The 21144-nt window shown below is 36.0% G+C and overlaps 2 protein-coding genes across 3 annotated transcripts; one reads left to right on the top strand and one right to left on the bottom strand.

The window, feature by feature from the left end:
* Positions 1-2795: 2795 nt before the first annotated feature.
* Positions 2796-5685, top strand: LOC117914216 (calcium-dependent protein kinase 24). Its single transcript, XM_034829448.1, has 8 exons — positions 2796-3394; positions 3483-3606; positions 3700-3843; positions 3921-4073; positions 4179-4294; positions 4383-4550; positions 4691-4924; positions 5040-5685. Exons 1-8 carry the CDS (start codon positions 2891-2893, stop codon positions 5259-5261), a joined length of 1665 nt encoding a protein of 554 aa, XP_034685339.1. The 5' UTR covers positions 2796-2890; the 3' UTR covers positions 5262-5685.
* A 1268-nt stretch (positions 5686-6953) lies between these two features.
* On the bottom strand, positions 6954-19699 carry LOC117914009 (probable E3 ubiquitin-protein ligase ARI7). Of its 2 annotated transcripts, XM_034829156.1 has the most exons (16): positions 19205-19699; positions 18404-18528; positions 18024-18129; positions 17712-17802; positions 16129-16301; positions 15374-15478; positions 15167-15255; positions 12902-12952; positions 12048-12155; positions 11729-11819; positions 10373-10462; positions 10075-10122; positions 9196-9267; positions 8140-8239; positions 7913-8039; positions 6954-7637 (listed from the first exon to the last, which is right to left on the bottom strand). In XM_034829156.1, exons 1-16 carry the CDS (start codon positions 19367-19369, stop codon positions 7364-7366), a joined length of 1815 nt encoding a protein of 604 aa, XP_034685047.1. In that variant the 5' UTR covers positions 19370-19699; the 3' UTR covers positions 6954-7363. The 2 variants fall into 2 exon arrangements, with proteins under 2 accessions (XP_034685047.1, XP_034685048.1); XM_034829157.1 differs by lacking the exon at positions 12902-12952 and having other exon boundaries at positions 19205-19698.
* Positions 19700-21144: the final 1445 nt, after the last annotated feature.

Here is a 21144-nt window from a genome sequence, read left to right as displayed (position 1 = left end):
TAAAAAAAATTGTTCCGAAAGCAAATTGTTTTTTAAAATATATAATTTTTAGGTATTTTAAGTTATTTTTTATATAGTATTTTAAATAATAATTGAAAATATAAAGAATACCTTAAAAAAATTTACATTACATATAAATATATAATAATTTCATTGAAAAAATGAATAAAAGAAAATTATATTTAAATTCTAAGGTAAAATTGCATTCTAGAAGATAATGACAAATGTTTCTAAAATTTGACCTCCCTAAGAAGGTGCATGTATTGTAGGGAACATAACAGTGATGCATGAACATAGAGCGAGATTCCATCAAAAGAATATGATAAAGGGTGATAACCCACAGCAACATGCACTCATATTCAATGAATGGTGCCCACACCCTTATCATGACTTCACTCAGAAGTCTTCATGCGCCCCCCTCTGACACTCACTGATTGAACACCTTTGATTCATCCACCATACCAAATTCATTGAAACAACTCCTTTCCCATCTGCATATAGCTTCCTTTTATCTCTGTCTCCACTCCTCACAACCCAACCCCAAACATTTCTATGTGTGAAGATGTTGTTGAGTTTGACAGAAGATCAGCTTTGTCTCTCCACTGCAATCTCTGTGGTGGTGTTTCTGTATGTTGTTTTGCTGGTGTTGGAGTCTTCATGGAGGAATATTGGGGTTTCCTGGTTGACCCAAGTGGATTGTTGCTTCCCACACTTTGTCGCTGAGAGGTTGACTGCAGCAGCAGTGGATAAGGGTTCTAGGGATGTTTCATGTCTGAAGGATGAGTGAGAGGTTTTGATGATTGTATTGAGGTTTTGTATGTAGATGAGACGATCTTTGTATGGTTTTTCTTCTAGATCCAGTGAGAATTTGGTAAATCTATGGAATTTTGATTAGTTTTTCTGTTCTCCCTTGTGTATTTTTTCCAATCTTTGAAGTACTGTCGGAGCTTTGTAATTAAGCTAAAGTGTTCTGTTGAGGGAGGGTGAGGGAAAGTAAGGGAAAGAAAGGTTGAAGTTTCCCCCTGATGTTTGGTTTGCAAGAAAATTTGTAGGGAATAAGGCCTTTTGGTGATTAAGAAAAAGAAATACAAGAAGGGGTCTGAGGAAAGAGGGGCCTTTTTTTAGATGGGTGTGCCCCCATAGTTTCATGTGACATTGATCTAAAGCATACAAAATTAATAAGAGAAACAATTTCAAAGTGTTTCTTCATAGGAGTTTCCAGCAATTTAATAGGGCTTCTGATCTTCTTGAGTTATATTTAAGAGTAGACACAATTAGAAGATTCTAGAAGCAAAGTCCTTAGCTCTTAAAACATCTAGCCTGTTTTTTCCTACTGACAAGCTTCACAGAATTGAAGATTCTTAGATATAAGAGACAAATGTAAAATCGTGAGTACATCATTCAACACTTGGTCTGACCAAGCCTGCTATTCCAAGTGTCCATAACCTTCGTACAAGACTCATTAGATTTAACATGTGCTAAAGAAACTAAAGGAAAATTGAAGCTGGAAGTAGAGAAAACTAGAACATCGAGTTGATAAAGCCCTCCTTCAAGCTTGCCCTACATCAAAATCCTCCTTGTGTTCTTGTCCTTCACAAGACAACAATCATCATATGCAGACTTCAACAACAATTTTACATTGAACAATATGGCCAAACATTGGCTCAGAAAGAAAAGAAAGAAGCCCACTCAATATGAATTGGTCTATTATGGCCTAGGTCACAAATTATGGATTGATTATTAAGGAGTTTTCATTTCTGCTCAAGATGAAACAAGGGGGACACGCTATTGTTCCAAGCAAATAACCTTCAAGATCAAGAGCTTGCACAATAAGAAGAATTTGTAAGTGCCAAATCCATAGTTGTTCCTTATGAGTTTCAAAGATAGTGGAGAAAGTATGGATGAGAAAGTCAATGAGGGAGTTGCCATTGGAGGTGCTCGATGAGGAGACACTAGTTGTCATTGTTGCAACTTAAGCCATAGAGGCAAGTCAAATGGCTTTGATACCATATTAAAAATAATAATAATAATAATAATGAATAGAGGAACAATTTCATAGTATCTCTTTGTATGAGTTTCCAACAATTATTCTAGACTTTGGATCTTCTTAAGTTATTATATTTGAGTGGAGATACAATTGGAAGATTCTAGAAGCATAGAGAAAATGAAAATTGATAATTGCTAAACTAATTAACAACTTAACAACTTGGTTCAACTCTTTCCAATCAAATAAAGCCCATGTGAACATTCACTTCTTTGAAAAAATTTCAGCAAACCCATTTGAACTAGATGAAGGAATGCCTCATTTGGTAACTCTAAAACAATCTCATTCTCAGATAAAACGAGTCTAAAATTTTATAATATTTATTTTAAATAAAATAAAATAAGCGGGTCGTACTGCATTTATATTTTTTCAAGAAAAACTTCAAATTATATAATCCAAATCCAAATGTGTATATAATAATTTTAATTAAATAATTATATTTCATGTTATACATTTATAGCATAAATAATTAAATTTATATTATATTATTTAACAAGATATTTAATTAATACTCAAACACCGAACATCACTCTTATTTGTAACTAGGTTTTCCATCCTAAACTATTGTCCGTTGATCCAAACAATTTTCCAACGGAAGTGTGACAGAAAGGTTAACGGCAGCCCCAAAAAGCCAAAGTCCGAAGCCACCTGGACAAACCCGAACCGTCAAAAATGAACGGCGTCCAAGGCCCTTAGAAAAAGGCGGGACCCTTACATATAACGGATTAACTACTTTTCAAAAAGCCTGAAACTTCCTTTCTGTTATTTCTTCATCCACCTCCTCTCTCCCCCTAAAAATCTATCCTCTCCCTTCCCATGGGATTCTGACTTTGAGCTAATAATCCCATGGGAGGCTGCATTTCCATGCCTGCTAAGGCAGGCCAGAAGAAGAAAGCCAAGGCCAAAAAGATCATCCCTGAATCTGGCGACGACGTGTTTCGGAAATCGGTGACGATCCGGCCGATATCGGTGTTGAAGGAGCCGAGCGGCAAGGACATTTACAAGACGTACAGGCTGGGGAAGGAGCTGGGGCGGGGGGAGTTTGGGGTAACCCACCAGTGTTTCGACCTGGAGACCGGGGAAATCTTCGCCTGCAAGACGATTTCGAAGAGCAAGCTGACGACCGAGATCGATATTCAGGATGTGAGGAGGGAGGTGGAGATTATGAAGCATTTGCCCAAGCACCCGAATATCGTAAGGTTGAAGGAGGCGTATGAGGACAAGGATAATGTACATTTGGTCATGGAACTCTGCGAGGGAGGCGAGCTCTTCGATAGGATTGTCGCCCGCGGCCACTACACAGAGCGGGCCGCCGCAGATGTCACCAGAAGTATTGTCGAGATCCTTCAGGTAAGCGAGGACAGAAAATTTGTTTATTTCTTCTTTCAGATGAATTAATTGTATCAGAGTGTTGATTTTTGTGGGGAAATTTTTGCAGATATGCCATCAACATGGAGTGATGCATCGAGACCTAAAGCCAGAGAATTTCTTGTTTGCAGATGCTAGTGAAGCTTCACCATTGAAGGCAATTGATTTTGGGCTATCCATATTCTTTAAGCCGGGTATGCTTCATAATTTCCAATTTCTTCCTTTCATATGTAGGGTATATATTCATCCATGTAACTGAACTCTGCTACTTTGTGATTTGAGGATAGGCCAGCGGTTCAATGAAATTGTTGGAAGCCCCTACTACATGGCCCCAGAAGTCCTGAGACGACACTATGGACCAGAAGTCGATGTTTGGAGCGCAGGCGTTATTCTTTATATCCTACTCTGTGGAGTTCCTCCCTTCTGGGCAGGTAAAGGTCTTCAATTTAACGTGAAAATTTGTGGGAATGGTTTATAATACAAGCATTCTTTTCTTTGAGTTGTACAGAAACCGAAGAAGGGATTGCACAGGCGATTGTGAAGTCTGTTGTAGACTTTGAGAAGGATCCTTGGCCTCATGTTTCTGAGGATGCCAAGGACCTAGTGAGGAGTATGCTTGATCCCAACCCTTATAACCGCTTGACTGTTGAAGAAGTCCTTGGTCTGTTTTCTTTGCATTCTTGAATTATAATCAATATTTTCATCAAGCATATGAACATGCCAAAGCGAAAAATCAACCAACTGTTCTCTTTCTTGCTGTATGAAGCCCATCCATGGATCAAAAATGCCACCAGCATCCCTAATGTGTCCCTTGGAGAAAATGTGAGGACGAGGATCAAGCAATTCTCATTGATGAACAAGTTCAAGAAGAGGGTTCTCAGAGTAAGTTTCCTCATGTCTTGATTGTATCTTGAATGCTGAAGCCAACTAGCCCAAGAATCATTGAGTGATTTACATTCATTTGTTGTAGGTGGTAGCAGACAACCTACCAAATGAGCAGCGAGATGGAATCAGACAGATATTCCACATGATGGACACTGACAAAAATGGAAACTTGAGCTTTGAAGAGCTCAAAGACGGACTCCACAAGATTGGACATCCAGTTGCCGACCCTGATGTGAAGATGTTGATTGAAGCTGTGAGTTGTTTTTTTTTTTTTTGGGGGTGGGGGGTTGGGTTTGGCTAGTTTTTCAGATTGTTATATATTGTAGCCATCTTGTTTCTTCCTATTAAGCTTTACTGTCATAGTTATCTAACTCTCTGCTGCTGTCCAAAAAGGCTGATATGGATGGAACCGGGACACTGAACTGTGATGAGTTTGTAACAATTTCTGTGCACCTGAGAAAGATCAGCAGCGATGAAAATCTGAGCGAAGCTTTTAGGGCTTTCGACAAGAACGACAGTGGGTTCATTGAGTTTGAAGAGCTCAGAGAGGCCTTAAGAGAGGATAACCTTGGCCCCAACAATGAGCAGGTGATCCAAGACATCATTTTCGACGTTGATTTGGACAAGGTAACTAGAAACTAGTCCTCAGAAATTAACACATGATTAATTGTAGCTCCATTGGCAACATTCCTGCAGCATCAAAGCATCACTCATTTTTATTTTTTATTTTTGGAATTTATAGGATGGTCGGATCAGTTATGATGAGTTCAAGGCGATGATGAAGACGGGCATGGACTGGAAGATGTCGTCGCGCCAGTACTCAAGAGCAATGCTAAATGCCCTTAGCATGAGAATCTTCAAAGACAAATCTATGCCACTGCAAAACAAATCTATGCAGCTGGAAAACAGATCTATGCTGCTGAAAAACAGATCTATGAGACTGCAAAATCAAGTGTTTGTTTAGAGGTAATCTGGAAGCAAGAGTTAAGTAATCCTATTTACACTCTTGAGAAACAAGTATGGAAGATAAAAGCATATATTGTGTACAAAAGAAAAATAATATGTCTATAAGCGTTTGAGTTGTGTACAGTTTTGGCTTCCTGTTACACACACACACTAGAGAGGAGTTTGGAAAGTTGAAATTCATGATGGGAGGAGTTCATCTTTAAGGTCTGAGTTTTTTTAATTTTAGAGTGAAACTCATGTATGGATTTGAGTTCAATGTTGGTGGAATCATCACTCATAATCATATCATTTGGTTGATGAATGAAGATGTTTTATTTTTTGCATCTTAAATTGCAGCTATATATTATATACTATGTCCTAGACTTTGTCCATTGTTCTCCATTTTGAATGTCAATATGTATGATTCAAATGATGGATATAGGCTATAGGGCTTTCATCAAGTGTTTTCTTTGTGGGAAATTTGGCAATGAAAGGATTCTCTTTCATATTTTGTAATAAATTTTGATCATATTTAATTGGCCTGATATAGTATGAGATAAGATAAGAGAAGGGTTATCTCATGTTTGGTTGAAGACAACCAAATAAGGGATACAACAAGGGATGAGATATATTATCTAGTTTTTTTTTTTTTTTTTAAATCTTTTTTACATGGGGAATGAGATTCATATGCATTTCCCATTTATCATAAATTTGATTTTTTTTATCAATTTGTTTTATATACTCATTTTGGAAAATAAATTTTTTTTATTATAAATTAAATTTACAGTTTAAAAAAAATCTAAAAAAATATTTATTAAATAATATATCTATATGATATATAAATTATTTTTATATATTGAATAAAATAATATAAAATATTAAATATTTTAATCATGATATTGTTAAATATAAAAGAAATTTTAATTTTTTAAATATAATATCATTTTTATTTTAACTATTGAAAATAACATATATTTTATATTATTTTTTTATTCATTTTGTAAATTAAATATAAATATAATATAACATAACTTATTCAAATATGTTATCTTAAAATATCATCCACGTAGCATATATATATATACATATATATTTCCTATTCGGTGGAATATGATTAAAGTCATAATTCCTAAGAGTAAGATTGGCATTGACAAAAATGATTAAGCATAAAAAAAATCCACCTTGTATACCTCAACTAGAGCTTCTACAAGAAAAGACATTTTTCAACTTTGAGCTGAAGAAAAAAAATGCTTTAACAGAGCCTACATCATGACAAGTGCTTTCAGCACACCTCAATGCCCTCTGCACACTCTTCTGAGCCGGAGACATGTCATACAACCACATATTACACCTGCCCAACCATTCCAAGCACATGACATGTTGAACAAACAAAAGGGAGCTTTACTGATAGCAGGCTCAAGAAAGGGCAACCACAACTAGGTATAACACACAAAGGAACTGCAAGAAATAGGAAATAGAAGGAAGCTCTCACGGCCACAATGCCATGGGCGGATTCCTGGCATAGATTAGCATTTACTGTAACCAGCATCAACAAAGCAAGAAGAGCTTCAGCATGTTATATTTATAGCTTCAATAAAAAGTATTGTAACAGTTTAAAGCTCTGAAAAGAAATGCATATTGCTATTTTCTATAGATATGATTTTGATGGTAAGGGTTCGAGAGGAGGGTGGGGATGGTTCTTTACACAGCATTGAGGGAAGCAGCACGAAATCAATTTTTTTTTAAAGAGAAATCAAAAAGACACAAATGAGTATATTTGCACTTTTTGCCTCTGGCTATGTACGTAATACAACATGATGGAGCAGAAGCAAGTTTTAGAACCTCAACAAGTAGATTCACAGAAGGATAAATAGATAGATATATAGATACTATGTACATGAAAATCATGTTCAAATGCCACCGTTGAACACACAAAAGACGGTAAACTCACTCCGTTTCCTCGACTTCTTTTCTTCCACTCCTACTTCTCTTTCACTGTTTGTCCGCCTCAGAACGAGGATGAACCACCGAATTTGTTTATGTCCTTAATGTCTAGTGAAAATCCCCTTCATTTTTCTTGAGCGCGCTTTGTGAGGGTACTCTAAGCAGGTGCAAGGAGGATTAGGCCCGTCGCTGGTGGCACATCTGGCATGTGTAGGCAGACTTGGCATTAGCAGTAGCACAGTGTTCACAATACCATCGACTTGAATCATCTGGGGTTTTGTTGGAGCTACTGGATCGGGATGTAGTTCCCTTTCCCCTTCCACCTCTAGCCTTACTGGTGCCTCCCATGCTCTTTGAACTTGTCGTCCTGCTACAAGCCCCATAAGAGTCTACATCTGACAGCCCATTCTCCAATGCTCTGACCAGGTTCTCGAAGTAATTCCGTGTTACACTGTTACAACAGAAAATGGGCAAGAAAATCATATAACAAAGTGGAATACAAATGAATCCAAAAGATTATCATAACCTGATTAGTCTGAGATATGGAAGAATGTCCTGCTCCAGAAAAAATATATCCAGGGAACAGGAGGTATACGGTTTTAACAGAGTAGTTTCAATGAAAAATACAACTTTCCCCTAGGTGGTTAAAAAGGGAGCATGCCTTGCATCAGAAAATATAAAACACGGATATCCATAAGTTCCATAAGAATTCTAGGCAGGAATTACCTTGTCAGTCCAGCTAGCTTTGTGCGGAAGTCATTGAAATCTGCTGATGGACCATCAACATTGAGGTATGTTTGTAATTCCTTCTCTGCACATTGATGAAGCCTTTCCAAACCCGACTCCGCCTCACCTGCATAAGAAATAAGCATCACTCTTAGATTAATCCAAATCAATCACAAAGACAATTCTTGATTTTATCCCTTGTAGGGCGGTTGAAGGGCATTACATACCTTGCAAGTACTCAAAAAATTGTCTCCTGGGAAGCTCATGCTCGGGTAAGTAGTAACCATATGCATATGTCCATTTCAGCACCCGTCTGCATTCAACTATCTAAAAATACAAAGGATCACAAAGTGTGATAATGTTAGCATTTCATGCTCAAACAACAAATTCAAATACAATCATCATCATTACATTACTATTCTCTTTTAGTCTAAAATGGATCCAAAAATTGGAGGTAGCCCATTCCCCTACCCCCAAGCACAATCCAAACAGCAAATATTAAGAGGTTAGATCAAATATATCTAACAAGTATGGCAATTAATTGTAATAAAATTGATTAAAAAAAAATTATTGAACTTTTAGCTCCACCACTACTAAGTTTCAATTACTTCGGTTTACTACTAAGTCTCAATTACTTCTGACTACCAATAATCTGAAAGGTCCAACTAATCCCCAACCAATGCACCCATAAACAAACCAATAATTGCAGATACCTATATGAATGATGAATTATGGATGGAAAAAGAAAAAAATGAAAAAGCAAAAACATACTTGTTTGAATTATGGATAGTACAATATATCAGTTCCCTTTGGATGTTCAACAGGCACCCAAAAAATGGAAAAAGGGAAAGGGGAGGAGAAGATAACATAATGAGATTTGGTGATTCATAGGAAAGGTCCTTTGATTGAACAAAATGGCATTAGTCATAGCATCAACAAAAGAAGCTCCTTTACAAGGACTGTAAACAAGGGTAAAGAGTATTTTTTAAATGCTTTACCTTAATCTTAAATCACCTTATATTCAATGTATGAATATTTTTAAGAGAGAGATTTCAAATTTTGATTTCCTTTTTTCCCCTTTAAAGATTGCCAGAAAATAAAATATATCAAAAATCTGCATATGGACAATAGTATCATAAGCTATAATCAATAATACATGCCAATTTCAGTTTCAAAGGCTTTGATGTATAAAGGTTTATTCATCTTTTCTTTTTACAGAAGAGAGACCAATAATGCTAATTAACAAAATGCTAAATATGCATACGAAGGAACTTTATATTCACCTGTAGCCAGGCCTCTGTTATGAACTTGAGCTGTGATTCAGGTTGGCACTGTTTGTCACTGAGCTTCTCAATCTGCAAAATCAAACAAATTAAAGAAATTATGCAAATAAAAATATTACTGAAAAAATCCCGAGGTGGCCAGAGGAATAAAACCCATGTTTATGGCACATAAAATCTTCCAAAACCAAAAATTTACTGTACATGGACAGTTTTGCTGTAAAACAATATATCTGAATTATAACCTATCACGTATATACATACACATATTTGTGTGTGTGTGCATGCGCTTGTGTGCAGAGTTATCAAGAGTGAATCTCTAGACAGTTTGTATCCATTGGAACATGTCCATAATTAACGTTAACCAGAGAAGGGTGTCCTCAAACAACATTATCACCCAGATTCCCAATTGCTTTCTTCTCAGAAAATTTCAAGATTACAGCAGTACAGTTAGCATTTTGAAAAGAACCTTTTTCTGAGGCAGCAGTGCTTAAACAATGGTGATCAAATTACCAACTGAATGTTTAAAAAATCTTTTGTCAAAAGACTGCTATAAACTGATGAGGTAGATTTATTTTTTGTAATCTCGATAGAGAGTTGGTAGGCATTATTCATCAATGAAGTAGACTTATTTTTGTAATCTTAAGAGATTTCAATCACTTCCAAGTTTAAAATATAAATTACAAAAGAAATCCCACATATGGCATGCTTGGTTAAAAATTAGTTCAGTGTACATGAAGTTTCAACTTTCAAGAAATTCCTTAATAAAACAAGGAAAATGTGAAGCTGATAGAACACAATAGATGTTATGTACATTTGATGGGCGGGCCACTTATACCATAAAGACAAGAAGGGAAAATATAGAAAAGCCATTAAACTTACATTCACGTTTTGCATTTGATGTAAATCTGCAAGAGCTTTTTGCCTTGACTGCCAAAAAGGAAAACAAAGATTTCAGATTACATTCAGATATAACATTTAACCACATTCAAATTAATGGATGTGTACATGTCAATATGAATCCCCAAGAGAGGATTTAACTTCCAATGGAATCATCATAATTCTAAACAATATTAATTTGCAAAACCCAAGCTAGTTCCCAGAAAATACAGGAAAAAAACCTAGAACCCAAGTTGTGATATTATAGCAAAGAAACAGACAATAAAAAGCTAGTACATACCGATTGGTTGGTCGCCCACCGTTCATAATAATGAGTGTATCGTTCTAAAGAATTTTTCGCCATCTCCCGTCTTCTCTCAGTTTCATCATACTACAGGCAGAAGTTAAAAATCTCGTTAATTTTCTGAGACAAAACAGAAATTCATTGATAAAGATAATGAATACAAGAGGAATGCGCTATCTTTAAGTCAAAAGAAAAAAAGAGTGCAGTAGTAAGCAAAAGAATTACATCTAAGCTGAAACCCATAAAGATCCCAACCAAAGACTTTAGTATAGAATGCAGCTCAGGGAGGTATACACCCCCAAACAAAGATCTCTAAACATGAGGCTCCATACTTCACTAGTTGGTCTGCTACCTAGTTGGCCATTCTAGAATCTAGGAGCCCCAGAAAAAAATAAAAAATAAATCGCAACTTTTGACACTAATTGCCCAGCCTTCAAGGACTTAACATGTCCTCAGAAACCCATAAGAGGACAATAACTGACTTTCCCTTCTACTAGCAGATTTTTAGTGCCTAAAATAGTCACACCATCGGCCCTTCTAAGCTAAAATTTCAGTGCCAATGGCTAACCCTGAACTACCCGTTTTGGAAAAAGCTCCGACAACAGTACCACAATGATCTCTCAAGACAGTCAACCCCCATCTGCACTGGTTCTTTTCAGTGCACAGCCATCAAAAAAAGCTTAGTTCCCTATCAGAGTGTTGCCACCTGATCACCAAGTTGAGCTTTTCATCCCTCAAAACTAAGGCTATAGATTTTTCAATAACAAATGCCACAAGAAGCCACTCTCTCAAGGAACTTCATTAATCACTTACCTAGAAAAGCTACATTGATAATAGAGAGATGATACACAGTTCCCCCCTTCACTCTTGATTTGAAAATATGTTCTGTGCTATTAGGTGATCATTCTTTCTCCTTTCACATTCAACCAAAGAAAATCACATTGCATGCTTGATTCTAGTGCACCCTTAACATGGATCTTAAAGATTAAAAAAGAAATTGCAAGTTAGGATATGAGCTGAGCAGGACTTAATGAGGGTGACTCTACCCACAAGGGATGAAGAAACCTTCCAACCACCCAAGCACCTGGAGATACTAATCTAAAACTGGATCACTCCAGGGCTCCCCCCTACAAGGAAATCTAGATAAGACAAAGTCCAGTCTACAATCCTATACTCAGCTGAAGATGCATGCCCATTGAGATGGCCAACACACATACTGGTCTGCAATGAAGTGCTTTTTCTAAGTTGATTTTCAACAAAAAGCAAACGTAGAACCAAGATGATAGCACAAAAGGTTCAATAGTAAGCAAAATATTGTTTCAAGAGCCCAAAAATATTTTTGAGTTTCATTACCACTCCCTCTTGCTTTGCTGCTTCATATCGATTACATGCGTAAAAGCCACCCGTCCTCTCACCATGATCTGACCATGCACCAAGGCATAGCCTGCAGTTGTAATAACAAAAATAAAGAGAAATGCCTCAATAAAGAATTAAGAAGAAAGAAGAACTATTATTGATTAGTGCAACAAATATCATCTTCTGCTCAAGGTTTTCTGAAAAAATACAATTTTCTTGATAACAATGCTTATAAAAGATACTCATCATGGAATTAAGAGCAAGAATTATGAAGGTACAGGTAATTTCTGGTTCAGATATAAGTAACAAAACTTACCAGCAAAATTCAAATTTGCAGGGTGGTGTGCATGTAATATGCATACACCCTTGGTTTTTTTCAATTGGACGCTTACACTTCGGACAAGGCTTCGAATTAGCTAGTATCCTGGGCATCATCATTTGTAGTATACACAATCAGAATTGCATGAAAAAAAAAAATGTAAAGCATTCTTATACACTATAAAAGAATTCACTATATATTAAAACAACTAATGAATATAAACAGGATAAAGAAACAAAAAGTTATTTGCATCTTGAGAGTGGGATTAAATATTTTTATCATAATTTATTAAAGAAGTGCAATAAACAAAGCAGTTTGCAAAGCATTAGGAAAAAAAAAAAAAAAAAGAAGAAGAAGAAGAAAGAAAAAGGAAAAAACCTGATCTAAAAAGATGGGTATAAGAAAAAAAAATAATAATTTAACAATTTGAACTGCTGATGGCATTTTCAGTTGACTATAAACACGGAAAGAAGAATAGTGATGCAGAAGAACAAAGGACAATCATTAACATATACTCTTAGGCCCAGTAAGCACGCATCTTATTTTTCATGTATTATGCACATTTTTTCCAACAGGCCAGCTCAGGATCCATAGAGTATTGAGGTCCCTAAGAACGTCCCTATTAAGAACCAGAAATGCCATGTTGGTAAAGATTTAAAAGGCAATAATGTGTCATAATGCTCCTCCCACCTGCCACCACCTTAAAAAGAGAATCATAATAACAAACAATCACTTGTTCCAGAATAATATTCACATGCATAAAGGAAAAAAAAATCATTGGTTTCCTTAAATCAAGTTAGGGATCACATTTCCAAAGGCATTAATTTCCAAAGGCAAGCCACAATTCTTACTGCATGGTAGTCCTCTCGAACCTGGTGCCTCCCACAATCCCACCCAACCTCCTGTTGGTCCTAGCAGACAATTCAATCATTGTTACCAACTTACCAAGAAGAAAATGAAAATTTAACCAAATTCTAGACCTTTCAAATTTTCACTAAGGTGATTTCTTCATACATAACCTAGCAATGGGAATTAGTGCCAAACTCCATTCTGCTACACAAACAAGGAACCAAAGTAAAACATTATGTAGGGAAAAAACTCAAAACATTTTTTGATAAGTAAAAAAAAGTATTGTATTACGAAGAGGCGCTAAAATAGCAGCCCAAGATGTACAGGAAAAAAACACTCACCCCCTTACAGTTGAAACTAAAGACTGTCCAAAAGGATGTACAAAAAACAACCCCGCCCTCAACGGGAACCCACCCAATCAATTAACGTCAAAGGATCATTTTTGATAAACATTTTAGTCTACAACTAAAGCAAGTAAACAAAAGAAGCTTTCAGCCTTTGGATGGACAGCACATCATCTTCAAAGGCAATTCTATTCTTTGTCTTTCAAATTGTCCAAAAAATGCATAAAGGGCCCGCTCTCCAAATTGTCTTGTGCTTTTTACCCATAAAAGACTCATTCCATCCCAAGAGGATTTCCCTAACCGAGGAAGGAAACACCTAAGACACTCCAAAAAGAGTGAAAAACATCTTCTACAAAGCCCTTGTCTTTTCACAATGGAGTACACGGTCTATGGATTCCTCATTCACTGACAAAAATAACATCTATTTGCTAGAGTCCATCCCCTCTTCTAAATTTGGTCCAAAGTTAAAGTTTTACCCCATGATGTCTCCCAAGCAAAGAAGTTTACTTTTGATTGCACATAAAGAGTTCCAAATGATCTTCATTGGGAAATAAACTGATAAGTCCGACTCTTAGGCTTTGTAAAGAGACTTTACCAAAAAATTGTCATTCTTCGTTTCCATCCACCGCACCCTATCCTCCTCATCCAAATTCACTCTCTTCCCACACAGGCATAACAAAAGGCTCTCTACCTCATCCAACTCCCAATCATTGAAAGGCCTAGAGAAGCGAGGACTCCAACTCCCCCAACTTTTGAAATGGTCTAAACATCTTTCACCCAAGCCTCTTTAGAAGTAGTTAAGGTAAATAAAGAGGGGAAAGAATCACACAAAGGTGTAGTCCCACACCACTTATCCTTCCAAAAACTCACCATCCGTCCATTACCCACCACAAAGGAAAGCCACCCACCACAAAGGAAAGCCTACTGCTAATGACAGGTCTAGCCTTCCTAATTGCTTTCCACTACCCTACACCATACCTCTCCCTTACATTGCGAGAACAACATCCACCTTGTTCCTCCCCATACTCCCCCTTTATTACTTGATTCCAAAAGGCCTCTCTCTCATTCGCAAAGCGCCACCTCCATTTGCAAAGGAGAGCCTTGTTGAGCGTAGAAAGGCTCTTAACCCCCAAACCCCTTTTTCTCTTATCAAGACAAACTATCGCCCCACCTTACTAAATGAGGTTTTCGCTCTAGAGCCCCACCTCTCCACAGAAAATCCCTCTAAATTTGCTCCAGCCTCAATCTAACCACCCTTAACAAGTGGAGAATAGACATAAAATAAATAGATAGGTTGGACAAGGTGCTTCGTATCAAGGTGATTTGCCCACCCTTAGTGATATAAAGTCTGCTTCCACGTAACCAATCTCTTACAAAATCTCTCCTCAACTCCATCCCAAGCTGCCACAGACTTGAAGGAGTACCCAACGACATCCCCAAATAAGTGGAAGGTAATCTTGCCACCTTACAACCAAGCTCTAAAGCCAAATCCTCCACACTTCCCACTAGGACCAACTCACTTTTATACATGTTAACTCTCAACCCTGAGATAGCCTCAAACCGCATAAACAACTAGCATAAAAAAGTCATCTAGCCCTCGTATGCCTCACAAAAAATTCGAACATTCAAATAGGAGGGCTTCCCACCAGGCAATAAAAAATCATAACCCAATAGATGTAATAAATCCCCACTGCTTCCCCACAACACGCACAAAAATAAAATAAAATAGAGCAGAAATTGACTTTGTAAATATCAACACTTATAAACCATGGCTAATAGGATATTCTAATTAGAATTCAACAGAGAATTAGCAGGATGACTATATGCATTAACAGAATAGAAATAATGAATATCCACAAATAGAAGTCATGAAAGAATATCCACAAGCATGAATGACTTTAAATGCTGCAACATGTGCTTAACCAATTCATGTTTTCAGATTCAGCGCTGTTCTTCAAAATCCACTTGGCCACAGTGCTACAGTCCACTGGACGATGAGCTTCCTCTGTACACTGCAGTAGAGATTCAAAACATGATTAAAAAGACAAGATTGTGGATATGGCATACAACAAAAATTAGAAATTCTACATACGAAATTTTCAAACAACTTCGATTTCAAAACAAACATACATTCCAACAAAATCCGTATGAGCACTGGCAGGCTACATCATAGCTCCCACTACCAGCAACGAACTCCACAGCATACTCACAACCTGGGGCAGGACACCATTTGGTCTAGGGAAGAACAGAAATAATAAAAGAAATGAGAAATAGCAAAGCAGTGAACAAAATAATATATTTTCATTTCTCCCCTCCAAATGTTCATCCCTATAATGCTAGAAACAGGTGAAAAATGCATTTAAAATGATGCAAAAAACATCAACCTCGAGAGTAAAGGGGCACAAAAAATTGAAGAAGAAGAATTGGGGTATAAGCCCAGGTCAAGTTTAATATCTTGATAAATGCAGACAATTGAAGAGACCCACTCTATGGCAGAAAATAATAATACTAAACTCTAAGTAGTCCATACAAAATTACAAATCACTCATAAAAGATGTCCTCTAAAAGTTTACAAGCACCCATCAGTAGAAGAGAAAAATGGCATGCTTTGGTGGTGCAAAACGTATGCAACTCATAAGCCTTAATCAATCACATGCTCAGAACCTGAACAAATTACTATTTGAAATTTGAACATTGAAAGGGTAAGTCTACTGGCTTATGCCTGGAAAATACTCTAAAATAAAAATAAACAGTTAGATAGTCAAGCAACAGTGAATTTTCATAGAAAACTTTAAGGGGAAAAAAAGTAAAAATAAAGATTGAGATTGATGGGCCATTGCATATGCTAAATGTTAAAATTGAAGAGTTCCAAGTCTCAGATATACCTTCCTATTGTCTTCAATATATGATCTAAGAAGGTAACGAGAATACTTCTCGTTGTCTTCATCAGATGCCAAGAGATTGATCATGTCTTGGCCCACAGCAGCTCGGCAAGATGGATCAGGGCATCTTAACATCAAACAACCAGGACCATCATTGATTGATGTGCTAATATAACCTAAACAAATAAAAACAGATGAAAATATAAGACAAGACATTAACACATTTGGGTTGGCTTCTTAGAAGCCAAAAGCTCTTTATCAAGCCCAACAAAAGTGAGTTCCTTTGTTTGGGACCTTTGGTAATTTTAATTGAACTGCCTTTGACTTCAAAACAAGCTTAACATGGAAGCAAAAGAATGTTGCTTCTTGTAGAAGCATTTTTTTTTTTCTTTTAAAGCTCATGCAGAAAATTGTCTTTTAAAGCTCATACAGAAAATTGTGGTTTAATGAGACTTTTATAATACCAGGGTTGTCCCTTTAAAATATCTTAGTAAGTCATTATCTACTAGAGACAAGTTTCTGGGACACATGCATGCATGAGATACTGGTTGTGCAAGGCAAATACTACTAGAATGATAATGTGCCATAGTAGTAGGAAAAATTTCGATTACTTATCAAACAACAATGAGGAGAGGCATTCTGTCTCAGTGGGGTCCATATCAAGCTGTAAATTTTGAATTTACAGGGCTTGAGGAGAGAAATTTCAGGTGGAGGAAGGAAGGGAAGGGTTGGCATGGCACCGCTTTGTATATTGAATTTGAGTCTTGCTGTGTAGCCCTTTAAGGTATTATGGGAATGGTGAAAAGACAATTCACAGCAAAACAGGAAGCTGTGCAATGGATGGATTAGGTAAAACAAGGAATTGATCTATTCAGGTTGTCATGGATGATGAGCGTCCCTTGAGAGCTACTCTTCAAGGATTTGCTGAGGGGTGAAATTCATTTTTGGAAGGATCCTCTTCAGGTTGCCATGGATGATGAATGGCTCATGAGAACTCCAGAAGTGCTGTTGAGTTGGATCAGGAGAGTCTCTAAATGGGTTAAAAGCATAGATGGACCTTTGTAAGCTGCTGTGGGTTTCCTAGGAGGTTTCAAAGGCAAATCCATAAAACTATTTGAGAATGCAGGTGGAGACAACAAGATATGGGGTGCATCAAGAGAAGAATGGATTCAAATTCAGAGACAGATAGGAAGCTAAGAAAAATTATATTCTTCAGAATATTGTGACTGTCGAGGAAGCAAAGAAGGAAGATTTGGTGAAGACTCAATGTTGGTTTTTGTTCTTGTTTCTCTCAAGTCTCTCTTTTATAGTTCCCATGTACTAACAATACACACCTATTTAGTGTATTTCTAAATACATAGCACAAATTTTTACTGTAGATCAAAAACATATGTTAATATATATGAAGTTGTACATACAAACAATCAGAACAAGAAATTTATCCCAAATGAAATGTCCAACACACCCACAACCAGCAGTTTAAAAATCACTAAATGAAGTGGTACATATAAACAATCAGGACAGGATACTTAATTTATATACCAGCCACAAAATAAGATTCTAAAGTATAGAGTATATTCACAAACCTTCCCAGCATGTGCTACAAAATGGATGACCACAAGCAGCTGATTGTATCATATCACGAGGATAGGTTTCAAAACAGATCCCACAAGTCAGCTGTCAACAGAACATTTCAAGAGTTCCATTACTAACTCAAGGAGACAAGAATCCAAAAAAGAAAACAAGATATAAAAATCGGCCCCAAACTCCAAAATTTAGACAAAAGAATTCCAGAAACTCATTATTTTCAACCATGTAGACAAATTATATTAGAGCCACAAAATGAACCACTGGTTCAGCAAAACTCAAATTACTTTCTGAAATGAACGAAAGCTTACTTCTTTAGCATTGGGATATCGAACAAGTGGTTCTTCCAATAAGCCAACAGCTTTCCGGACTCTACTTTCATCAGCAAACCATTCATCATTGACTTTACTAACACTCCTGCAAGGCCAACTCTCTTTTAGAAGGATAAAATGCCAGAAGAAATGGCACTACAGCCTCAACAAGAATGTAGCAAGAAAAATATTGCTACAACTACAATTCATAGCTAACCTTACATGTAAAGTGCACAGGTATTCTAGACATCAGTCCAAATGAACTTGCATATAAAAATGAGATTGCGCAATCAAGCATAAAAACACTGAAATGAGAAAAAAGGATATCTGCACCTTGATATCAACTAAATGTGACAAGCACCATTGAGCAAAAAGTTTACCAATGGTAGTGGCGGAGCAGGATGCTCGCTGAAACACTTGCTATTGAAAGAACAGCAGCTACTCTTGCAATATCATCTTCCTGATGCTGATGTATATCTTCTTCCTTTAAGATGGTATAATTAGGCTGAAAACCAAAACAACATTGGTAAAACTTAGAAGGAAAAGTTATATAGATTAACTTGATCAGATAGGTTAACCATTATAGTAAGAAATTTAAACAGCAATCGCCCAATGTTGCAACATTATTCAAACCCACAAAAAGTTCCCGTAGACAAAACTTAAAAGAATCAGCATCTGCAGCCCCTTTAACAATCCCAAGCACTTAAATTATTCCTTTCCGAGTTTTATAGTTCCTTTGTTTTCTTGGCAAACAAGCAGAGATAATTTAAATAAAGACCTTCCTGAGCCTAAACCAGCATGGTACAAAAATCCCATTCAAGAATTATCACTTTCTTCTCTTTTCTCAAGTTTTCTCAGCAACCAAACAGCAGATAAAGAAACAGGACATCATTTCTAGTTCAGAAAAATAACCTAAACAGCTATAAACTCTTGAAGTAATCATAAAATAAAAAAATCCAAAATCAATTAGCCAAAGACCCACACAAAAATTTGCACAAACGCAGCTGACGGAGCACCGATACGGCAAAAGGTTAAATCAAGAAATCAGCATGCGACTAAACAAAAAGGTAAACAAAGAAAAAGAACTCAGCTTTCCGGGAAAAGCCGACAACTTTTTCTTCCAGGGCCAAACATGAATAAAATAAACAAAGCCCACAGCTTCAATCCGGAATCGACCAGACCTGATGGCGATGCAACATGATGGCGTCGGCGTCGTCATCGGAATCGTTGTCGAAGTCGTAATCGGCGTCGTTGTCGTCGTCGGAGTCGGCAGCGGTGTCGCCGCTGTAGAAGTCCTCCAAAGAGTCGACATCGTTAGCATCGTGCATATCGTCCTCGGAGTCCATCCTTCCAGACCCCAAACCACAAAAACCCTACCACAATTGGATCAAAGACGCGTGTTTGGCTGGCGGGAAAGCGAGGGAAATTGCTCGAATTAGGGCAGAGGACAACAAATTCAGGAAGTGTTTGGAATCTAAGAATTGTGCGGAGAGATTGAAGAGAGAGAATCAAAGAATCGCCTGTTGAACGGTTTTCTCCTGATTTCCCAGGGAAAAATAGAATAAAAAGCAAAAGCGAGTGTGGTTTTAGTAAGAGAAAGAAGGATTGAAATTGGAATGGGAATAGGAATGGAAAAGTGGAGTCTAAGAAAGAGGAGAGAGAGAGAGAGAGAGAGATGGTGGAATCAAAATAAGAAAGAAAAAGGTGGAATAAAAAACCAAATAGGAAAGGGTGGTGCAATTCTTACCTATTTATCGTTTTTTTATTATAGTAATTTTTCTTAATTTAGTAATTAACTACTTTTATTTTTAATATAAATTTATAACTTAGTATATAAAAATCTAAAAGTTTCCCGATTTGAATACCAATCAAGCATCGAAACTACACAATCTGCTACTAACTCGAAGGTTCTTACAACTTTAAAATACATCTATAAGATCAAGATAAATCACATCTATAATGTTAAGATGAATTCATATTTATATAATGTCAAAAATTTTCTCCAATCTTCGATGTAAAATATCATATAAATATGATAACACCTATAGGTAAAAACATTTTTTTAAAATTATTATTTTTTATTTAAAACAAAATCAATAACTTTTTTTAATATTTGTTACTAAAATTATTTATGATATGCTCAATAATAATTAAAAATATTTTAAAATTTTTTGAAGTGTATATGAGTGTATGGTATATTTACTATAAATAACTAAAAAAAATAATATTTGATATTTGAGTTTGGATGGACAAGAAACAATCCACACAAACAAAATTTTGTGATATTAAAATACAAAAGAAATTGAAAATCATGCAATTATTGAAAATATTTGTGAAGTTGCAACTAAAGAAAACAAAAAAAGGAAAGGAATTTCAGTTATAATGTTTTAAATATGTTTTTATTTTATTTATATGGTAATACCCATTAATTAAATAATTATTTTATTTTGTCATCAAGTTAAAAATGACAATAAAATATAATTTAATGGTGTAATATTATTTGAAGTAAATCTTCTAATTGAGAACCATTATTCCAAAAATACATGAATGTGTTTGGTTGTGTGATTTGAAAATAGTTCCTGTTTTAAAAAATTTATAAAATTCTTTAGCCATTGTTTTCTATAAAAAAAATTTAAAAAACATTTTCAATCATAGTTTTACTTATAATATGTTGATACAATATTAAAATAGTATAAATTCTATGAAAAATAAAGATTTAAAAAAAGTTTTAATTATTATTATGACAATTTAATTGGTGTCAAAATTTACATAAAATATGTGTATATATATAATTTTTTCAAAAAATAAAAACCACTTAAAAATCTCATAAAAATATTTTTCATCTATTTATTTATTATTTATATAAAAACTATATCAAAAAGAAAAAGAAAAAGAAAAATATGTATATGTGATGTAGAGTGGGGGTAGTTGCTTTTGAATAATTGCCTTCAAAGCCCTTTAAAGGTGAAATGAGAATAGGTGGAGAAAACAGAGTAGAGTGTTCCACACTCACACCGCACCACCCCTTATAGGATGCTTTCAACGGCCGAGATTTGCCATCACACCTAAACCTGAAAAGCCTGATTATGATGAATCGATGTGCTGGTCGGGATGGTAATCA

This window comes from Vitis riparia, chromosome 5 (genome assembly GCF_004353265.1).
Source record: "Vitis riparia cultivar Riparia Gloire de Montpellier isolate 1030 chromosome 5, EGFV_Vit.rip_1.0, whole genome shotgun sequence".
In the NCBI taxonomy this organism is placed as follows: domain Eukaryota; kingdom Viridiplantae; phylum Streptophyta; class Magnoliopsida; order Vitales; family Vitaceae; genus Vitis; species Vitis riparia.
Note: the sequence above shows the minus strand (reverse complement) of the source record. Positions and strands in the feature narration are given on the sequence as shown.

What these genes read in the sequence shown, in the direction of transcription:
- LOC117914216 (XM_034829448.1), top strand. Translation starts at nt 2,891, where the DNA reads ATGGGAGGCTGCATTTCCATGCCTGCTAAGGCAGGCCAGAAGAAGAAA. An exon ending in GACTGTTGAAGAAGTCCTTG is followed by an intron (nt 4,074 to 4,178) that starts GTCTGTTTTCTT and finishes TGCTGTATGAAG; the next exon opens with CCCATCCATGGATCAAAAAT. An exon ending in TGAAGATGTTGATTGAAGCT is followed by an intron (nt 4,551 to 4,690) that starts GTGAGTTGTTTT and finishes CTGTCCAAAAAG; the next exon opens with GCTGATATGGATGGAACCGG.
- LOC117914009 (XM_034829156.1), bottom strand. Translation starts at nt 19,369, where the DNA reads ATGGACTCCGAGGACGATATGCACGATGCTAACGATGTCGACTCTTTG. An exon ending in TTGTAGCACATGCTGGGAAG is followed by an intron (nt 16,302 to 17,711) that starts GTTTGTGAATAT and finishes TTATTTGTTTAG; the next exon opens with GTTATATTAGCACATCAATC. An exon ending in ATATTGAAGACAATAGGAAG is followed by an intron (nt 15,479 to 16,128) that starts GTATATCTGAGA and finishes GTTCTTCCCTAG; the next exon opens with ACCAAATGGTGTCCTGCCCC.